The sequence below is a fragment of the Aspergillus heteromorphus genome (assembly GCF_003184545.1).
Source record: "Aspergillus heteromorphus CBS 117.55 chromosome Unknown BO70scaffold_18, whole genome shotgun sequence".
Taxonomy (NCBI): Eukaryota; Fungi; Ascomycota; class Eurotiomycetes; order Eurotiales; family Aspergillaceae; genus Aspergillus; species Aspergillus heteromorphus.
The window spans coordinates 1-14,484 of NW_020290423.1; the positions used below are offsets into that span (position 1 = coordinate 1).

Sequence of the window (14,484 nt, forward strand, 5' to 3'; positions counted from 1 at the left end):
TTATCGAATTGGTACTCCTGGGCGTCTAGCCACTTTTCATGCATCGAGATCCTCTCATAATCCTCCAATGTTGGTTGGATGAGCAGATCATTTGCATCTGTACTGGTATCAAACGACCACTGGAGATTCTCTGCGGTCTGGTATGCGCTTGACTCGAAAACGCGGTTGTCCAGCATTTTCCTCATATCCACTGCTTTCTTGACGCGCTTGGGTTTCTTGGTGTGGTATCACTGACATCATCAGTTCCACACTTTCAGCACTCTCAGCAGTCGCGACCATCTCCTCTGCCTGTGCTATGGTTTGAGGGCCTGATAACTGCAGGGCGGCTTCTATGCGAGCATAGGCCCAAAACGGATCTTTAAGATCAAAGGTCTCCGACTGCCGTTTGAGGATCAGCCTTTGTCGGTCACTCAACGGCTCGTGCTCCCAGACTTGGGTCCGTGGTTGCTGTGCCCCCAACGGACCCGGGAACTCATCTTCGGTTGTGTCTGCAAGTGATGACAGCGATGATTCTCCATCTGACTCTGGTTCTTGTACCTCCTTCGGGTCCGCCTTGCTCTTAGCTGCGGAATCAGCCCCTGCCTTGGCCGCTTGCTGCGCCCTAGTGTTGTGCACTTTGATGGATTTGTACTCTATCATTTTTTTTGATCACTGGAGTCAGCTGTGAAAGCCTTTTCCAGAATGCTCCCGAATTCTTACCTGGCAGGGTCTCCCCGAAAATCGCCTTTCCGCCACTTGGCTTATTTATTTGCGACGGGCTATGCATCTGTATGAGAATGTTCTTCAAAGTCCATATTGCCGTGTCCATGATGTTCTCAGGGAGGTTCTTCTGAAAGAACACTCCCCCCCGTCTGTGCGTGTTTTCCGATCTCACATTATGGACGAAGTATGCGAGGTGTTCGTTAAGATCCCATCCGGTTTTCTCGACATGGCGACGGCTGTATTTCGCGACGCCCGTGCTTCTCCTTTAATTATTAGCTCCTGGATCCGGGCCAGCCCGGCTCCGCGCTTCTGCTTAGCAGTCGGGTTTTTCGCCAGATAGTCCCAAAGTTCTAGCCAGTACGGTTTGACTAAGTCTGACACTAACCACTCCCTCCAGTCGTCTTCGGAATTGAGTTTCAGTAACTCCAGCAGTCCCTTTTGCCTTTCTTGGCCAGCTCCTGTGCCGCTGTCACCTCTGCTGTATTGTTGCTTGCAGAGGAGGGTTCTAAGCTGTGTTTGTTACCTATTTCTTCCATATTAGTACTGTCTCCTTGCGTCGTCTGCAAAAGCATTTCAGCTCACCTCTCGACCAATGGATGACTGTTTCTTCGGGCGTTTCGGGCGTTTCTGCCATTTTGATGCTGGTAGCCTTCTCCATGACGGTCTAGTTGTGAAGAAGAAGTGTAAAGGAGAGAGATAGTAAAAGATTGAGAGAGAGGGAGGGAGGAAGTGACAGAAACAACTTAAGAGAGTGATGTAGAGAAGAGAAAGAGTGAGAGAATGAGAAGAGAGAAAGATGTAATATATATAAGAAGAGAGTGAAGTAACAGTGAATTGATAGTAAATTGACAGTGAATTGACAGTAAGGTAACAGTGATTCAGTGAATAACCTGTGGAGAACTTACTTACTATAAAAAAAAAGAAATAGTAATATAATTATTTGTAGATAGATTAGAAATAGAAAAGTAATAAGCTTTTAATAATAATAAATAATTATAAAATAAGCTTCAAACAGTTACTTTCTTGTTGTTTTCTTAAATATAGTTTCAAAATAGTGTAATAACTATTATATACAGTATAATAGGGATGCTTACTATTTATTTTAGTCAGCAACTATTAGGAACTGTTATGCAACTGGTCACAACTAGCCACAACTGGCCACAACTGGCCACAACCTCGCGGTAACTTCCGCCAGCGGCCTACTATGTACAACCCAACTACAAATTCCCCAAACAATAAAATAAGGCATGCATATGGAATAAGATGATGATTGGTATTTTGTGTCCATTGTCTTCTTGTTTGTTTGTTTGTTTTTGGTTGTTTCCAAATATTCAATATGATCATTCCTCAATATGCACTGTATAAGAAGGCAAACAGGCCAGAGGAAAATCTCGCACGTAGCCAAGGGATAACGAAAGTATTGAACATTTTTTCCGAATGACATGATCATGGTGTAGTGCGGTGAGCTTGATGGTTATGAGGACGTAGATGGGTCCAAACAAGGCAGGAGATAAAGAGAAAGCAGGTTCATATACTGGGTCACGACGGCCCGGGGAAATCACATCACATGCCCAGCACTCAATCGTTGCGTGGTCGTTTAGTAGACCTTCTTCTTCTCGTCCATACTCAACTGACCGGGGCCCATGTTGATGAGGAGCAGGAGTCCTCCGCTGTTGGCGAGCCGATTAGTCCGTGCTTCAGAAGAGAGTTGGAAAAGAAACTTACACAATGGACAGGACCTGGAAGAAGTCGTACTTGGCGAAGTCCTTGTGGGGGTGGTGGGGGTGAAGCTGCAGGGATTAGTCAGTGTATGCGATCGACGAGCTGCAGGAGAAACATACCGTCCAGAAGTTGTTGACCAGCACGTTGAACACACTCAGCAACACCACCAGGATGATCGCACTCCACTTGGCCTTGAATCCAACAATGACCATGACACAGGCAACAAAGCCGAACAGGCTGACCAGGATGCGCCACAGGCTCCACTGGCCCGAGAAGACGAACCCGACGAAGAGGAAGATCAGCAGCACGCGACCAGCGAACTGGACGTACATCTTGCGGTCCTTCTCATCGAGCTGGGGCAGGCCGGCGGGAACGAACTTCTTGCGCACCCACGAGTCGGACAGGACCATGAGCAGACCTCCCACGACACTCAGGTTGCGAAGGAAGAAGTTGAGATCGAAAATCAGTCCGTATCCGAGGCCCTGGACGACGACGACGACCAGAAGACCGGCAACGGCGTACTCGGTGTGTCTGCGGGCAATCACCATGAACGAGCATAGCGACATAGCGAGCATGTTGACGAGAAGGAAGGTATGCGTGACTCCCCAAGGGACTGTGACGCGACGAAATCCACGTTAGGGCCGATCCTGAGTCGGGTCCCTCGGCACACCCGCCGAGGGATGGGAGGGAGGGGGCCAGCGTCATGCTTACTCTTGCGGTAGTCACGGAGGTATAGGAGCTGGTCATTCCACTGGGTGATCATCCGCAGACTGTCCTCAATGAAGGTGACCACAATCAGGAAGCGACCAATGGCGGGCATATACCTGAGGGGCGAAAAAGCCACGGTGTCAGCGATAAGCCCATCCTCGCATGCGAATTGTCGTGGACCTCTCCCCGGACACAGCCAGGTCAAGGGCAATGGGGGAGAGCAGCGCCCGAGGGATCACATACGGCTTGATAGGGTCCGACATTGTGTCCAGCCAGTCCTCGATCTTGCTGGTCTGTTCCCGGATGGCGTCCAGGGGACTCGGGTCGCTGGTCGCGTCTGCGCTGCCAGGACCCCCAAAGGGGTTCTGGTGGCCGAGATTGTAGCCCGCAGTGCCACGGATTTGCGCCATGGCGATTATGAACGGGTGCTGAGAGGGGGGTGGTGGACGAGCGAGGAGGGTGGGAGCAGCACGAATAGGGCCCCCGACAATTGGAATGAATAAGGGACAATAAACAAGGGAACGGGCCAGAGGGTCAGAGGCAGACGGAGGGATTGGCAGCGTTCGGGCTGGGTGGGATCCCAGAAGAGGAGGTGGTGGTGATGGGGGGAAGAAGAAGGCAGAGCCAGCTGAAGAGGATGAAGAAGACGAAGCAGGGGGGGGGATGAGGGGGAAGTCAAGAAGAAGAGAAGGATGGTGGAGAGAGTGATGATTGCAGCCGGCAGCACCTCCGCGGTGTTGGAGCAGGGCCCGTGACTGCGACTCCCGTTCAGGCCACGATGACCGGAACTGCACGCTAGTCCCGTCTGGGCGTAGGACCGAGCCAAGACCGGGAGCGACCCTGGACCCGTGACGCCATGATCTCCCGTCTCATTATTCCCAATCCCCCTTAGCTAAAGGGATCTCCCTCGGTTCCCCCTCCGCCCTCCGCTGGTCAGTTCGTCGTTCCTGGCATCGATCCCCATTCTTCACTCACGGCCCGCATTCCCCATGTCTCCCGCTCTTCGGGTTGTTTCTCGCTAGTCGCTACGCTACGGAGAACACTCTACAAGCCCATAACACAACAAGACAGACGACCACTGCACTACCATTCTGCTCCGAACACTAGATACTCCCCACCCACGGTCAGGCCTCCCTACCCCGTCCAGAGAACAGGCATTGCGGTCCCCACACCCTTCAGGGACCGAATTTTAGGCGTTCGGCAACAGATCCGTCGTCTGAGACCCGACCACCGTGAAACAACTCAAACAAGATCCAGACAGATCGGGCCTGCCAGGACCCAGAAAGATGAACCAGGGGGGCCCGTCGTGCTAATAAAAGAAACGGGGCCAGCCCTTCGAATCTTAAAAAAAGGAGAACAGTAAAATGTAGTTACTTAAGGTATGTAGTAGTGAAACCCCCCAACGGCATCAAGAAGCGAAGAGAGATAAATAAGACATAAGATGCCAGCTGTCTCCAACCCCCGGCACGTTCCAATCCACGCTCGTACATCACCGCCGCCTCCCTCCATGCTCTTTTCGCCGGCGCGCTCTCGCACGGCGCTCAATCAAGTAATAAACAGGTAAGACACAATGGGGAATGTCGTCAAAATGACCATCTCGAAAACCCGCTCGCCCGTCTGTCAGCCCCGCGGGTTCACCACCCCGGGCTGCAAGGCGTGGGTGGAATACAATGTCAGGCCATCGGGGGAGAGCCCCCGGGCCGATTATCAATAGGGAGAAACACAGCAGTTTGAAAGAAAAAGAAGGAGCATGAAATAATAGGAAACCGAGCATAACGAGAATAATACATGATGTCTTTTTTGCGAGGGGTTTTTTCTGTTTCTTCTGTCCACTGCTGCTTTTCTGCCACCGCGGAATGTCACGGGGGGAACAGATCAACTCGCAAGATACGGGATACGTTTTTGGTATAATGGAGTGCCCCAAACGCCAGGTCCATGGATAATACATACAATTCAGGTGGGGGTCCCGAATGAACTAGACATGCCTCCCGTGTCTAGCTTCTTTCCTCAAGCCGCGGGCTCTAAGCAGCCCAGTCGGAGTCGAGAGGGTGTCCCTTCACGTTCGAGCGAAGGATGTCGGGAAGATAAGTGGGCGTCACCGTCACCTTGGGCTCAACAGGAACAGGGGCCGCGACAGCGGGAGCGGGCTGACTTTCCGGAGCGCTGACCTCACTCTCGTCGGTCTTACCTCCCTTCTTCTTGGGCTTCTTGCCCTTGCTGGGGACCGTGGTCCACTGGTCCTGAACGTTCTCGGCACCAAGGATGCGCAGCTGCTCCTCCTCGGAGGGAAGGCCCTGGTCCCATTGCTTCTTGGAGCTGGCCTGGGCGACGGGTGCGTCCGACACAAAAGTGTCCAACAGCTCCACCTTGGGGCTGGGGGTCGACTTGGGAGTACCGTTAGTGGCGGGAGCGGAAGTCTTGGTCTGCCAGGCGTTCGTCTGGGGAGCGGCGGGCTTCGACTGGGCCGCCTCGCGGCGTTCAGCTTCGCGAGCCAGGTGGAGCTGCTTCTCGAGCAATTTACGTCTCTCGACCTCGGCTTCCTGAACCTGCTGCTTGCGGGCCTCGTTCTTCAACCGCTGCTGGCGCTGCTTCTTGGTTTCAACCTGCTTGAAGGACTGGGGCTTCTGCTTCTTGGGGGCTTCGGCCATGGAACCAGTGACCCGGAGAACTGACGCGCCGGGAGCGGGCTCCTCGAGCATATCCGAAACGTAACCAGCGGGGGAAGAAGTGGCGTTGACAAGAGGGGAGGCAGCAGGGGAGAGATCATCATCGGCATCGGCACCGGTGGTAGACGAGGTGCGGGTAGAAACGCGGGAGGTGGAGCGCTCGCCGTTCTCAACCTGAGCGACCTTGCCCTTCTTCTTCTTCTGGGCCTTGGTGGCGGCGGGCGCCTGCATGGAAACTCCGTTCTTCACGGCGGCGAAACGCTTCGCCATCTCCTTCTTGTCAATCTCCTCGTCCACCTCATTGGCCTTCGAGCCCGTGGGCTGGGCTGCGGGCTTCTCCTCCACCTGCTTGCTAGGAGCAGGGGAAGGCTCCGGGGACTTCTTTGCCTTGCGCTTCGGTTTCTTCACAGCCGGCGCGATCTCGGTCTTTTCCACGATCGGGGTCTTTTGCTTGGGGGTGGGGCCATTGTAGTACCAGCCAAGGCCACCTGCGACGACGAGCAGGAGAGCCCAGCTAATGTAAGGATTCATCATCGTTAAAGCTATGCCGGGTTACTGTCAGCTCGTAAACCACATGTCTGGATGAGGCAGGGGACAATTGACGTACATTCAGGTAAAACTTCAGACGTAGAAAATTTCGTAAGAGAGTCAATTGAAAGAGACAGCTCCAATCAATGACTGAAAGTCTGTCTTAGGACGCCGAACACGCGCGTCCGACACTTGGCGGGGAAGGGAAGAGAGAAAAGGGAGATCCAACAAAGGTGAAATGAAGAGAAAAGTATAGGGAACGCTTTCGCAAGTTCTCTGTTCAGCTCCTATGCATCAGGCCGTGACCGACGGAGATACGAAGGGTGGTTGGAGGACAAAGGGAGAGAGCAGGCCAGTCGCGTAGAAAGGCCAGATTTCCTCGTGGGCCTCGGACGCCGAGCTATGGAACACAATTCCTGTCGCGACGAAGCCAACAATCCCAGAAGGATCGATATCCGGAGGCTCAGGTGATGAACCGCCGAGAAGTGAAAGCGTTGTTTATGACCTCAGGGTCGGGGAATGGTTCAGAGTTCCGGCTGCGCTTCGCGGGAGAGAAAGGTAGGTAGGTAGCGAGGATACGGGGATGAGGTAAGGGAAAACGGATACCAGGAATCACCGCAGGGACATCGAGGCACCCGTCGACCGATACGTTGGGGGGGGGTTGGTGGCAATGGGTGGCAATGGGGGCCAGATGAGGGAGGGGGGGAGATGAGACGTCAGAGGGTTGGGAAGAGAGAGAAAGGAGGTTGAGAGAGAGAAGAAGAGGACACGGTCTGGTCTGGAGAGACGAAGGGGTTGTCCAGAACAGAACTACCACCTCTTAGTGCCCGTGAATAATAAATTACGGCCGGCGGACGGAGGAGGCAGCGGTATACCTGCCCGGGTAGGTAACTTCGCGGGCGGGCAGTCAGAGCTCGTACCGGTATTATTGCTGTGGGTGAGTGGACACAGACTGGCAATTAATCCTGCTCCACTAGGAGAAGATGTTATTAGATTGAATCTCAACTTCTTCTTGAATCATCGTCCAGTCTGGCTCTTTATCCATGATCATATCAGGGGCGGACAAGCCTGTGGCGCATTTCAAGATCTACTCCTCTACTAGTAGATAGTAGGTAGGCTCCTCCAGCCAGGGACTGTATTCGGAGCTAGGCAAATTCGACTCGGTCATATCAACCACCACGAATCCAAAACATCGCCAGCCAGACCTCGTGGACAAGCCGCCCGAGCGCAGCCGTGCTCATGACGATAAATTGAGACGCCTTTAATATCGCTGGGTGTGGAGGACACTGTCCGACAGTCCGACAGGGAAATTACGCGGGGGAAGATCTTCCACGCCTCGACGCTGGCTCGACCATCCCACTCTGCAATGTCATCTCGCCCCTGTCGCATACTCGCAGTAGTAGTCCCAGGAGGCGCCTAGACGAGCCGGCGGAAGATTCCATCCTCGAATGATAGGTTGGGCCTCAGGAGAACCGGCAGTTAGTTACACTTACACTTACACCATGACAGGCCCCGCGGTAATACCCCCGTAATTTACCTCGCAGCTGCTCCCGAACAGGCCACGTCTCGGGTTTGCCCACTGCCCAGGCCACGGGCTGCCTCCGTCCACGGCCTTCTCTGGAGTCTGGTGCCCTCCGTTACTAATGGATATCCATACAGTGGGTAATCGGGAGGCCACACCCAGTATCTATACCAGAGTGCCACTGCGTCGTCGCCGGCACAGTGTTCACAAGTCGAAGCTTCGGAAGCAAGCAAGACATATATAACACACAGCCGGTCCAGACCCCCTTAACAGCGTCACCACGAGGTCCAACAGGAATGTAACCCAAGCAAACGCATCCGATCAAACGGGAGATGGGACGAGTAGCAGGCCGTCCTTACGAGTTCGCGACCCTACACTGTGATACTGACAGGGTGTGTCTGCTGACATGATGATTTAATGAGCAGACGATCTCGATTCGCTGCCTGCTTTCAGGGGTCGATCCCCAGACTTACAGCGACCAGATATGGGCGGATTGATGCTGCTAGCCGCTTTGGGTATCCGTCTAGAAAGTGCCTTTTGGAGCGATACGGGAGACGGAGCACTGGCGGTTCAAATATCCATATCAATCTGGAGGTCTTTTCACCGCGTGTCTTCTACTGAGAAAGACGGAGAGCTCCGAGGGAACTGATATCGATTTTTTCGAGCCATCTGCCGGGTCCTTCTAGAACGTCGCGCTGTATCTCCATCGGCAACCCGGCGCTAGTTGCCATGACTAACGGCGAGTCGGCGCAGATACGCAGCGGGGAAGCGGTGATAACAGCAGCCAAGACTTCATCCTGCCCACTTCCCCTCCCAAACATCAACATCTTTCTCTCCCATACTCCGCACAACACACCCACAGATCCAATAGATCTCTACCAAATAGACAGGGAATAGACACAGTCCTCCAAAATGTCTCCCAGAAAGATCATCATCGATACCGATCCTGTATGATATACCTACCTACCCGCGGTCCCTTCCGTCAAAGCTCTTCCGTGTCACCCCCACTGATCTGATCGATCTCCCGGACAGGGTATCGATGATATTCTGGCTCTTCTTCTGGCCTTGTCTGCCAAGCCCGAGGAAGTCGAGATTCTGCTGATCTCGCTCACATTCGGAAATATCGAGGTGAAGAGGTAAGTCCGCTTGGTCTGTTGATCTCCCGATATCAGATCCTGACGACGACAGCTGCTTGCGAAATGTCGTGTCCATGTTCCACATCCTCGAGCGCGAGTTCCAGTGGCGTCGAGAGCAGGGCCGGCCCGAAGGCTACGGTACTCTCCGCGCGTCTCCCCCAGTGGTGGCCGTGGGTGCCGAAGATCCCCTGGAGGACCAGAAGATGCTGGCGGATTATTTCCGTGAGTACCTACTATGAGGTCCAGTTTTTATGCCATCATGAAACTGACTTGTTGCAGACGGCACGGACGGTCTGGGAGGCATCCATGAGAGCGTACGTATATCATCACCGTGAGCCTTCATCTGCAGTCCCACTAATATACCTATCCCTAGCACCCCCACCTAACTCCCAAAGAGGCCTGGGAGCACCTGTTCGACCCCGCGGTCGATCCCACCGGGATCAAGCCCGTTCCCACAGGCGACTCAGCCCACCAGTCATTCATCCCTTCCAACCGTCCCGCTCACGAGGAGATTCTTCGCGTTCTGCGCGAAAACGACCCCGACACCGTCACTCTCGTGGCCGTCGGCCCTCTAACCAACCTTGCCTTGGCCTCTGCCGCCGACCCGGAGACCTTCCTTCGGGTGAAGGAGGTCGTGGTAATGGGCGGAGCTGTAAACGAGCCCGGAAACGTGCGCTTCCCCCCCCCTTCATCATCCCTCATCATATCCCAATCAACCACCGCATACTAACCAACCATCCGCAGGTCACCCCAGCCGCCGAATTCAATGCATACGCCGACGCAGTCGCCGCTGCACGGGTCTACGCCCTCACCTCCCCCTCACCCAGAAGCACTCTGCCCCCCTGCACAAGTCTACCCGCATACCCCGCGACCCTCAGCAAGCAGCTCACTCTGCGCATCTTCCCGCTGGACATCACTCTCAAGCACGGGGTAACGCAGGGCCAGTTCCGACGCATGATCTCACCTCTCCTTGAATCCGGCTCTCCCCTAGCGGAATGGGTCTCCGCCTTCATGGCCCATACCTTCCGCACGCTGGAGAGATTACATCCGGGCCACGTGGGCGATGTCGCGGAACTGAGTCTGCACGATCCCGTCTGCGTTTGGTACGCCATGACCGCTGACCATGCCGGGTGGAAACCGACCCCGACGTCGCCGGAGGATATCCGCATTGAGACCACCGGGCAGTGGACGCGCGGGCTGTGTGTTGTCGATCGGCGGAGCAGACATCCCATTGAAGCGGAGGAGGAGAGTTCGAGTGATCATGGGCTTTGGTTGAGTACGAAGGCGGGAAACCGTGTTTGGAGAATGGATAGCTCCGAGGTGGAAGACACTTTCGGTGATACTCTTCTCGACAGGATTTTCATGTGATGTAGGGGCGGGTGTGCCTCAAGGCCTGGGATGAGCGGGTATTAGCCCTTTCGCTCCCTTTGAGATTTTACCCGTTGGATATAGTACAGTATAGATAAGCCTTTGGGCTCGAATATTGTGGATATGTTATAGACCCTTCGACTATTTAAGAATGAGTTTTGCCTCAGGCAGGCAAGGGAGACACTGATTGATGTAATTAAGTACCAAGATCCATCTGGCTGTCGAAGTAGACCAGAGACTAAACTACAGTAGGGAGGTTAATGCTAAGGGAGAAATGGTAGATATTAGAGACGAGGAGACAGCAACACAACACAAAGAAACCACTCGTGACCTGGTCACTAAACCAGAGTAACAACAGACCCACGAAGATGTAAGTTAGTAGATTCATAACTAGATAAATAAAAGCTTCAATATTAGTAGTTAGTTTGTAGTAATTGAGTAAGGCCCGCAGGTAAAGCAATGGGGGAATGTCATCAAGCAAGACTCTGTATTCAATGAAAGGATTGGAGGCATTCTTTAGAGCGCCGATGAACGGGGTTGGTTCTCACTGCGAGCGTGTGGTATATAGTAATACTGCCATACGGAGTATTGTGTTTTATGGAGGCGGGAAGGGAACAACACAGTCCGCTAAATATTGTCTATTCTTGTATACAGTTTCCCCCCCAAGAGCATCTGAAATTGCATTCAAAAAAAACTAAATGTTGTAAAAGACATAAAGGAATATCGATCTTAGCTAGAATTTTCAAAAGAGCCGATCGTAAAGCAGGTTTCCATCACCATTCCCAACCCCTCATGTTTCCATCCCATGTGGGCAGGTACCAATGGCTCCCACTGGGTGGCTTTGCAACCGAGAAGACGGCGTAAAGACCTGGTCGCCATTTATCGCAAGGGGGCACAGCCTCATTGCAGAGCCGAAACCCGACAAAGTACCTAGAACCAGTTAATATCCAGAGAGATATAGATATCTAGCATGCATCTATAGGCTAGAAAGTCAAAGTATGACTTGACTTACAGGTGCTTGTTAACCGAGTCCCAGACCAGATTATCCGCACCCTCGAAGGCTGGGTAAAATCCATTGGAGATCATTTTACTATATAGTAGAGATTTTCTCTCATGTTAGTTGGACTTGTGGGGTTTATATCGAAGACGCAAGAGGGAGGAAGCGCCTACCCGTATGCTTCTGGAAGCGCCTTCTGGATCTCCCGACGCTCCTCTCGCCGAAGATTCCAGAATCTGTCGGCTCCGGTTACATCTCCCAGACGGACCCCCGGCACGATCTCGTACACGATCCAAGTTATGAAGCCCCCGCGGACCAGTCCGGACTCGTCTTGGCTGGCCTCCTTGCAGTCTAGCAGGAGGGGGGGGTGTTTGCAGCCATGTTCGGTCATGGTGCGGAGGACTGTGAGCTCATCCGGGATGAATGAGCAGGCTTGGGGCAGCTGGATCCCAGCGCCGGCGAGTGGGATCTGCATGTAGATCCTCATAAATGCCGGGGTGCCGGAATCGCGAGAGCGGCAGCGAAGTCTGATGCAGCTGAATGAGGGATCGGAGCCTTCGCGCAAGTCATTTTCGTCTTTCTGGAAGTCATGCTCGCTCAACTTTTCCATCATTATCCATTCTTTCCGGTCAAGCTTGATCTTGAGGTTTGGCGAGACTAAGTGCTTGGGAAACCAGGTCTGGGAGGCCATGGTGAAGGTCGTAGGTATGAGTTGGTCGAAGCATGGACGCGGATAATATGGTGATGGACACTCTGTGTGGTAGACGGAGATGGTCAGATTGAAATGGCCGGTGGGCGGCCTCAACATGACGAAGGGGATTACTAAGAATGTTATTGTGAATTAAACACATTTATTTGGACAAAGGAAGTTGAATAATGTAAGTGAAATATGGCAAATTAAATATGATATGTGGAATCTAGCAGATTGAGTGTAGGGGATTGAATATTGTGGATTGAATACTATGGATTGGATATTAAGGATTGAATATCTAAAGAATAGCACGCTAGCAGTTCCAAATCGCTTCATGGGAGTCCTAATTATCTTTCCCCTGTGATATTTGCTTGCTTGAAGAAGACTATTTTCTCGTAGTCTGACATGGATCTGTATTTCAGGTTCAAGGCTCTCATATCCATGTGCTTCTTGACCCATGAATCTTTCCGCTTAGTCTTGGTTGTATATGTTTACGGCGGTGCGCAAATCTTCCATGTAGAAGAAAGCTTGTCGAAGTGCTACGTCAACACTCAAATACCCCGATCGATACTCCAAGTATTATCATAATGAATGGGGTCACAGGGTAATCTCCTTGTCCCGTGTACTGTCTTTCTGCTTGGAATAACAATATTCACTCGCAAGTAGAGATAAAGCCAATCTTGAGACTCAAGTCTTGCGTGTAATTGCGCCTCTTGACGCGTGAACCTCATTTTGTCTGTGGTTGCGCGTCCATATTACCTTTCCAGAACAGAAAATAGCTTGTCGAAGTGATATGCGGACCACCCTTGTGATGGATTACACTGCTGTGGAAAAACCGATGTTGGCTCAAGAGTGAATGGCTGATTAAGCAACAGTTTCCATAACCACTGCCAGCCTCTCATATCTCCATCCCGTGTCGGTGCCCACCAGTTGCACTCAGGAGGTGGCTTAGCAAGTTTGTAGACGGCATACAGAGAGGGTCTCCATTTTCTGTCCGGGTCTTCAGTCTTATGGCATTCCCGAAACCCAACGAAGTAGCTTGTTGAAACCAATTAGTATCGGGATAGATATTAGGTCTATATGATAAAGAAAGAAGAAGCTCACAGGCGCTGGTTTGCTGAGTCCCAGACCAAATTCCTCGCCCGCTGGAAACATGGAAAGTATCCAGTGGATACCATCTTCCTAATTCGGTATACATGTTAGTTAGACATTGAGCTGATAAACGCCAGAGGGAGGGACATAAGGAGATAATGACGGGAGATGGATAAGAAAGAGATAAGAGATATAAGAGAGAAGCAAGAGAGAAGCAGAAAGAAAAAAGGGGCAGGGGGGATTATATAGGAGTCCCTACTCATATTCACCAGGAAGCATCCTTTGAATAACCCGACGTTCATCCAGCTCAAGATTCCAGAATTCATCCGCTCCAATCTCATTCCCCAGCCGGATTCCCGGGACAATCTCCCACACGATCCATATAATAAACCCACCCGGGACAAGACCTGTGTCGTCTTGCTTCTCTTCTTTATAATCCAAAAGACGTGGAGTATTCTGGGTCTCGGACCCACACTCTATCATAGCTTTAAGGGCCATGAGTTCATCAGGGATAAACGAACAAGCTTGCTGGGCTCGATCGGAAGATGGCTCGACCTCGGTGCCAGAGAGTGGGATTTGCATTTAGATTCGCACGAATGCTGGGGTGCTTTCAGGATCGTGGGACTGGCAACGAAGCCTTGTGCAACTGTATGAGGGGGCGGAGCCCTCAAGCAGGTCCTCCTCCTCCTTCTGAAACGCATGCTCGTTGACCTTCTCCACGATTGTCCATTCTTTGTCACGGAGCGAGATATTCAGGTCTGGAGAAACAAGACTCTTGGAGAACCAGGTTTTCGGAGACATGGTAAGGGTGAAGAGAAAGAATAGTGTTGCGTAAGAGGAAAGGGGGGAAGAGCAGATTTTGGCGACAGTGCTCTGTTAAATGGTTTGAGATGACCGCCTAACGACGTCAACATTATGAGAGGCTGACGAAATGATTACTGTCGGTTAAATACTCCTTACAGTGCATTGAATACATTGAATTAAAAGGGGTGGTTCAAGCACAGTGATTAGCAAGAGATTGAATAGAGTTGATTCAATGTGGTAAATTGAATATGATTGATTGAATATTAGCAGTTGGATTTCTACAGAATAGCGTGTTAGCCTAAGGTTCGAATCGCTTCGTGGGAATCCCAATTAGGCAGGTGACTGCAGACCCCTGCTCATGATATACTGAGTACCACGGAACTTGACCAAGTCAGACTGAATGCTAGAGCATATACAGCACCGTTACACCTATCTGGACCTATTTGGTCGAGTGGTCTTGTTCCACATCGAACAAAGACGAAGATAGGGAGTTAATCACCTGACTCACCAGGTCGGCCTGTTAAAGCGGCCATCTCCGGACGATGATA

The 14,484-nt window shown here is 52.0% G+C and overlaps 7 protein-coding genes across 7 annotated transcripts; 1 reads left to right on the forward strand and 6 right to left on the reverse strand.

The window, feature by feature from the left end:
- Window positions 1-1,720: 1,720 nt before the first annotated feature.
- BO70DRAFT_63827 (uncharacterized protein) lies at window positions 1,721-2,249 on the reverse strand. The gene has a single exon (XM_025548609.1). The coding sequence runs from the start codon at window positions 2,150-2,152 to the stop codon at window positions 1,847-1,849; it is 306 nt and encodes a 101-aa protein (XP_025397906.1). The 5' UTR covers window positions 2,153-2,249; the 3' UTR covers window positions 1,721-1,846.
- On the reverse strand, window positions 1,975-3,804 carry BO70DRAFT_317293 (protein ERV29). Its single transcript, XM_025540381.1, has 5 exons — window positions 3,376-3,804; window positions 3,136-3,248; window positions 2,544-3,037; window positions 2,428-2,492; window positions 1,975-2,372 (listed from the first exon to the last, which is right to left on the reverse strand). The coding sequence occupies exons 1-5, from the start codon at window positions 3,540-3,542 to the stop codon at window positions 2,300-2,302; spliced, it is 912 nt and encodes a 303-aa protein (XP_025397907.1). The 5' UTR covers window positions 3,543-3,804; the 3' UTR covers window positions 1,975-2,299.
- Window positions 3,805-5,153: 1,349 nt separating this feature from the next.
- Window positions 5,154-6,332, reverse strand: BO70DRAFT_294802 (uncharacterized protein; the record flags this gene model as incomplete). The annotated part of the gene is made up of 1 exon (XM_025539488.1): window positions 5,154-6,332. The coding sequence occupies one exon, from the start codon at window positions 6,330-6,332 to the stop codon at window positions 5,154-5,156; it is 1,179 nt and encodes a 392-aa protein (XP_025397908.1).
- A 2,340-nt stretch (window positions 6,333-8,672) lies between these two features.
- BO70DRAFT_363264 (putative nucleoside hydrolase) lies at window positions 8,673-10,528 on the forward strand. The gene is made up of 6 exons (XM_025543521.1): window positions 8,673-8,796; window positions 8,881-8,984; window positions 9,037-9,206; window positions 9,264-9,298; window positions 9,358-9,654; window positions 9,729-10,528. The coding sequence occupies exons 1-6, from the start codon at window positions 8,761-8,763 to the stop codon at window positions 10,350-10,352; spliced, it is 1,266 nt and encodes a 421-aa protein (XP_025397909.1). The 5' UTR covers window positions 8,673-8,760; the 3' UTR covers window positions 10,353-10,528.
- A 597-nt stretch (window positions 10,529-11,125) lies between these two features.
- BO70DRAFT_397628 (uncharacterized protein) lies at window positions 11,126-12,040 on the reverse strand (the record flags this gene model as incomplete). Its single annotated transcript, XM_025546721.1, has 3 exons — window positions 11,126-11,282; window positions 11,365-11,442; window positions 11,523-12,040. The coding sequence occupies 3 exons, from the start codon at window positions 12,038-12,040 to the stop codon at window positions 11,126-11,128; spliced, it is 753 nt and encodes a 250-aa protein (XP_025397910.1).
- A 671-nt stretch (window positions 12,041-12,711) lies between these two features.
- Window positions 12,712-13,799, reverse strand: BO70DRAFT_63892 (uncharacterized protein). Its single transcript, XM_025548610.1, has 3 exons — window positions 13,392-13,799; window positions 13,145-13,222; window positions 12,712-13,078 (listed from the first exon to the last, which is right to left on the reverse strand). The coding sequence occupies exons 1-3, from the start codon at window positions 13,712-13,714 to the stop codon at window positions 12,796-12,798; spliced, it is 684 nt and encodes a 227-aa protein (XP_025397911.1). The 5' UTR covers window positions 13,715-13,799; the 3' UTR covers window positions 12,712-12,795.
- On the reverse strand, window positions 13,561-13,990 carry BO70DRAFT_363267 (uncharacterized protein). Its single transcript, XM_025543522.1, has one exon. It carries the CDS (start codon window positions 13,931-13,933, stop codon window positions 13,715-13,717), a length of 219 nt encoding a protein of 72 aa, XP_025397912.1. The 5' UTR covers window positions 13,934-13,990; the 3' UTR covers window positions 13,561-13,714.
- Between the last annotated feature and the right edge of the window lie 494 nt (window positions 13,991-14,484).

Coding starts and splice junctions, on each gene's coding strand:
- BO70DRAFT_363267 (XM_025543522.1), bottom strand. CDS start 13,933: ATGTCTCCGAAAACCTGGTTCTCCAAGAGTCTTGTTTCTCCAGACCTG.
- BO70DRAFT_63827 (XM_025548609.1), bottom strand. CDS start 2,152: ATGATCATGTCATTCGGAAAAAATGTTCAATACTTTCGTTATCCCTTG.
- BO70DRAFT_363264 (XM_025543521.1), top strand. CDS start 8,761: ATGTCTCCCAGAAAGATCATCATCGATACCGATCCT. Junction 9,207..9,263: donor GATGCTGGCGGATTATTTCC/GTGAGTACCTAC, acceptor GACTTGTTGCAG/ACGGCACGGACGGTCTGGGA. Junction 9,299..9,357: donor TGGGAGGCATCCATGAGAGC/GTACGTATATCA, acceptor ACCTATCCCTAG/CACCCCCACCTAACTCCCAA.
- BO70DRAFT_63892 (XM_025548610.1), bottom strand. CDS start 13,714: ATGCAAATCCCACTCTCTGGCACCGAGGTCGAGCCATCTTCCGATCGA. Junction 13,223..13,391: donor ATGCTTCCTGGTGAATATGA/GTAGGGACTCCT, acceptor ATACCGAATTAG/GAAGATGGTATCCACTGGAT. Junction 13,079..13,144: donor GACTCAGCAAACCAGCGCCT/GTGAGCTTCTTC, acceptor GGTTTCAACAAG/CTACTTCGTTGGGTTTCGGG.
- BO70DRAFT_317293 (XM_025540381.1), bottom strand. CDS start 3,542: ATGGCGCAAATCCGTGGCACTGCGGGCTACAATCTCGGCCACCAGAAC. Junction 2,493..2,543: donor TGGTCAACAACTTCTGGACG/GTATGTTTCTCC, acceptor TAATCCCTGCAG/CTTCACCCCCACCACCCCCA. Junction 2,373..2,427: donor TTCCAGGTCCTGTCCATTGT/GTAAGTTTCTTT, acceptor GCTCGCCAACAG/CGGAGGACTCCTGCTCCTCA.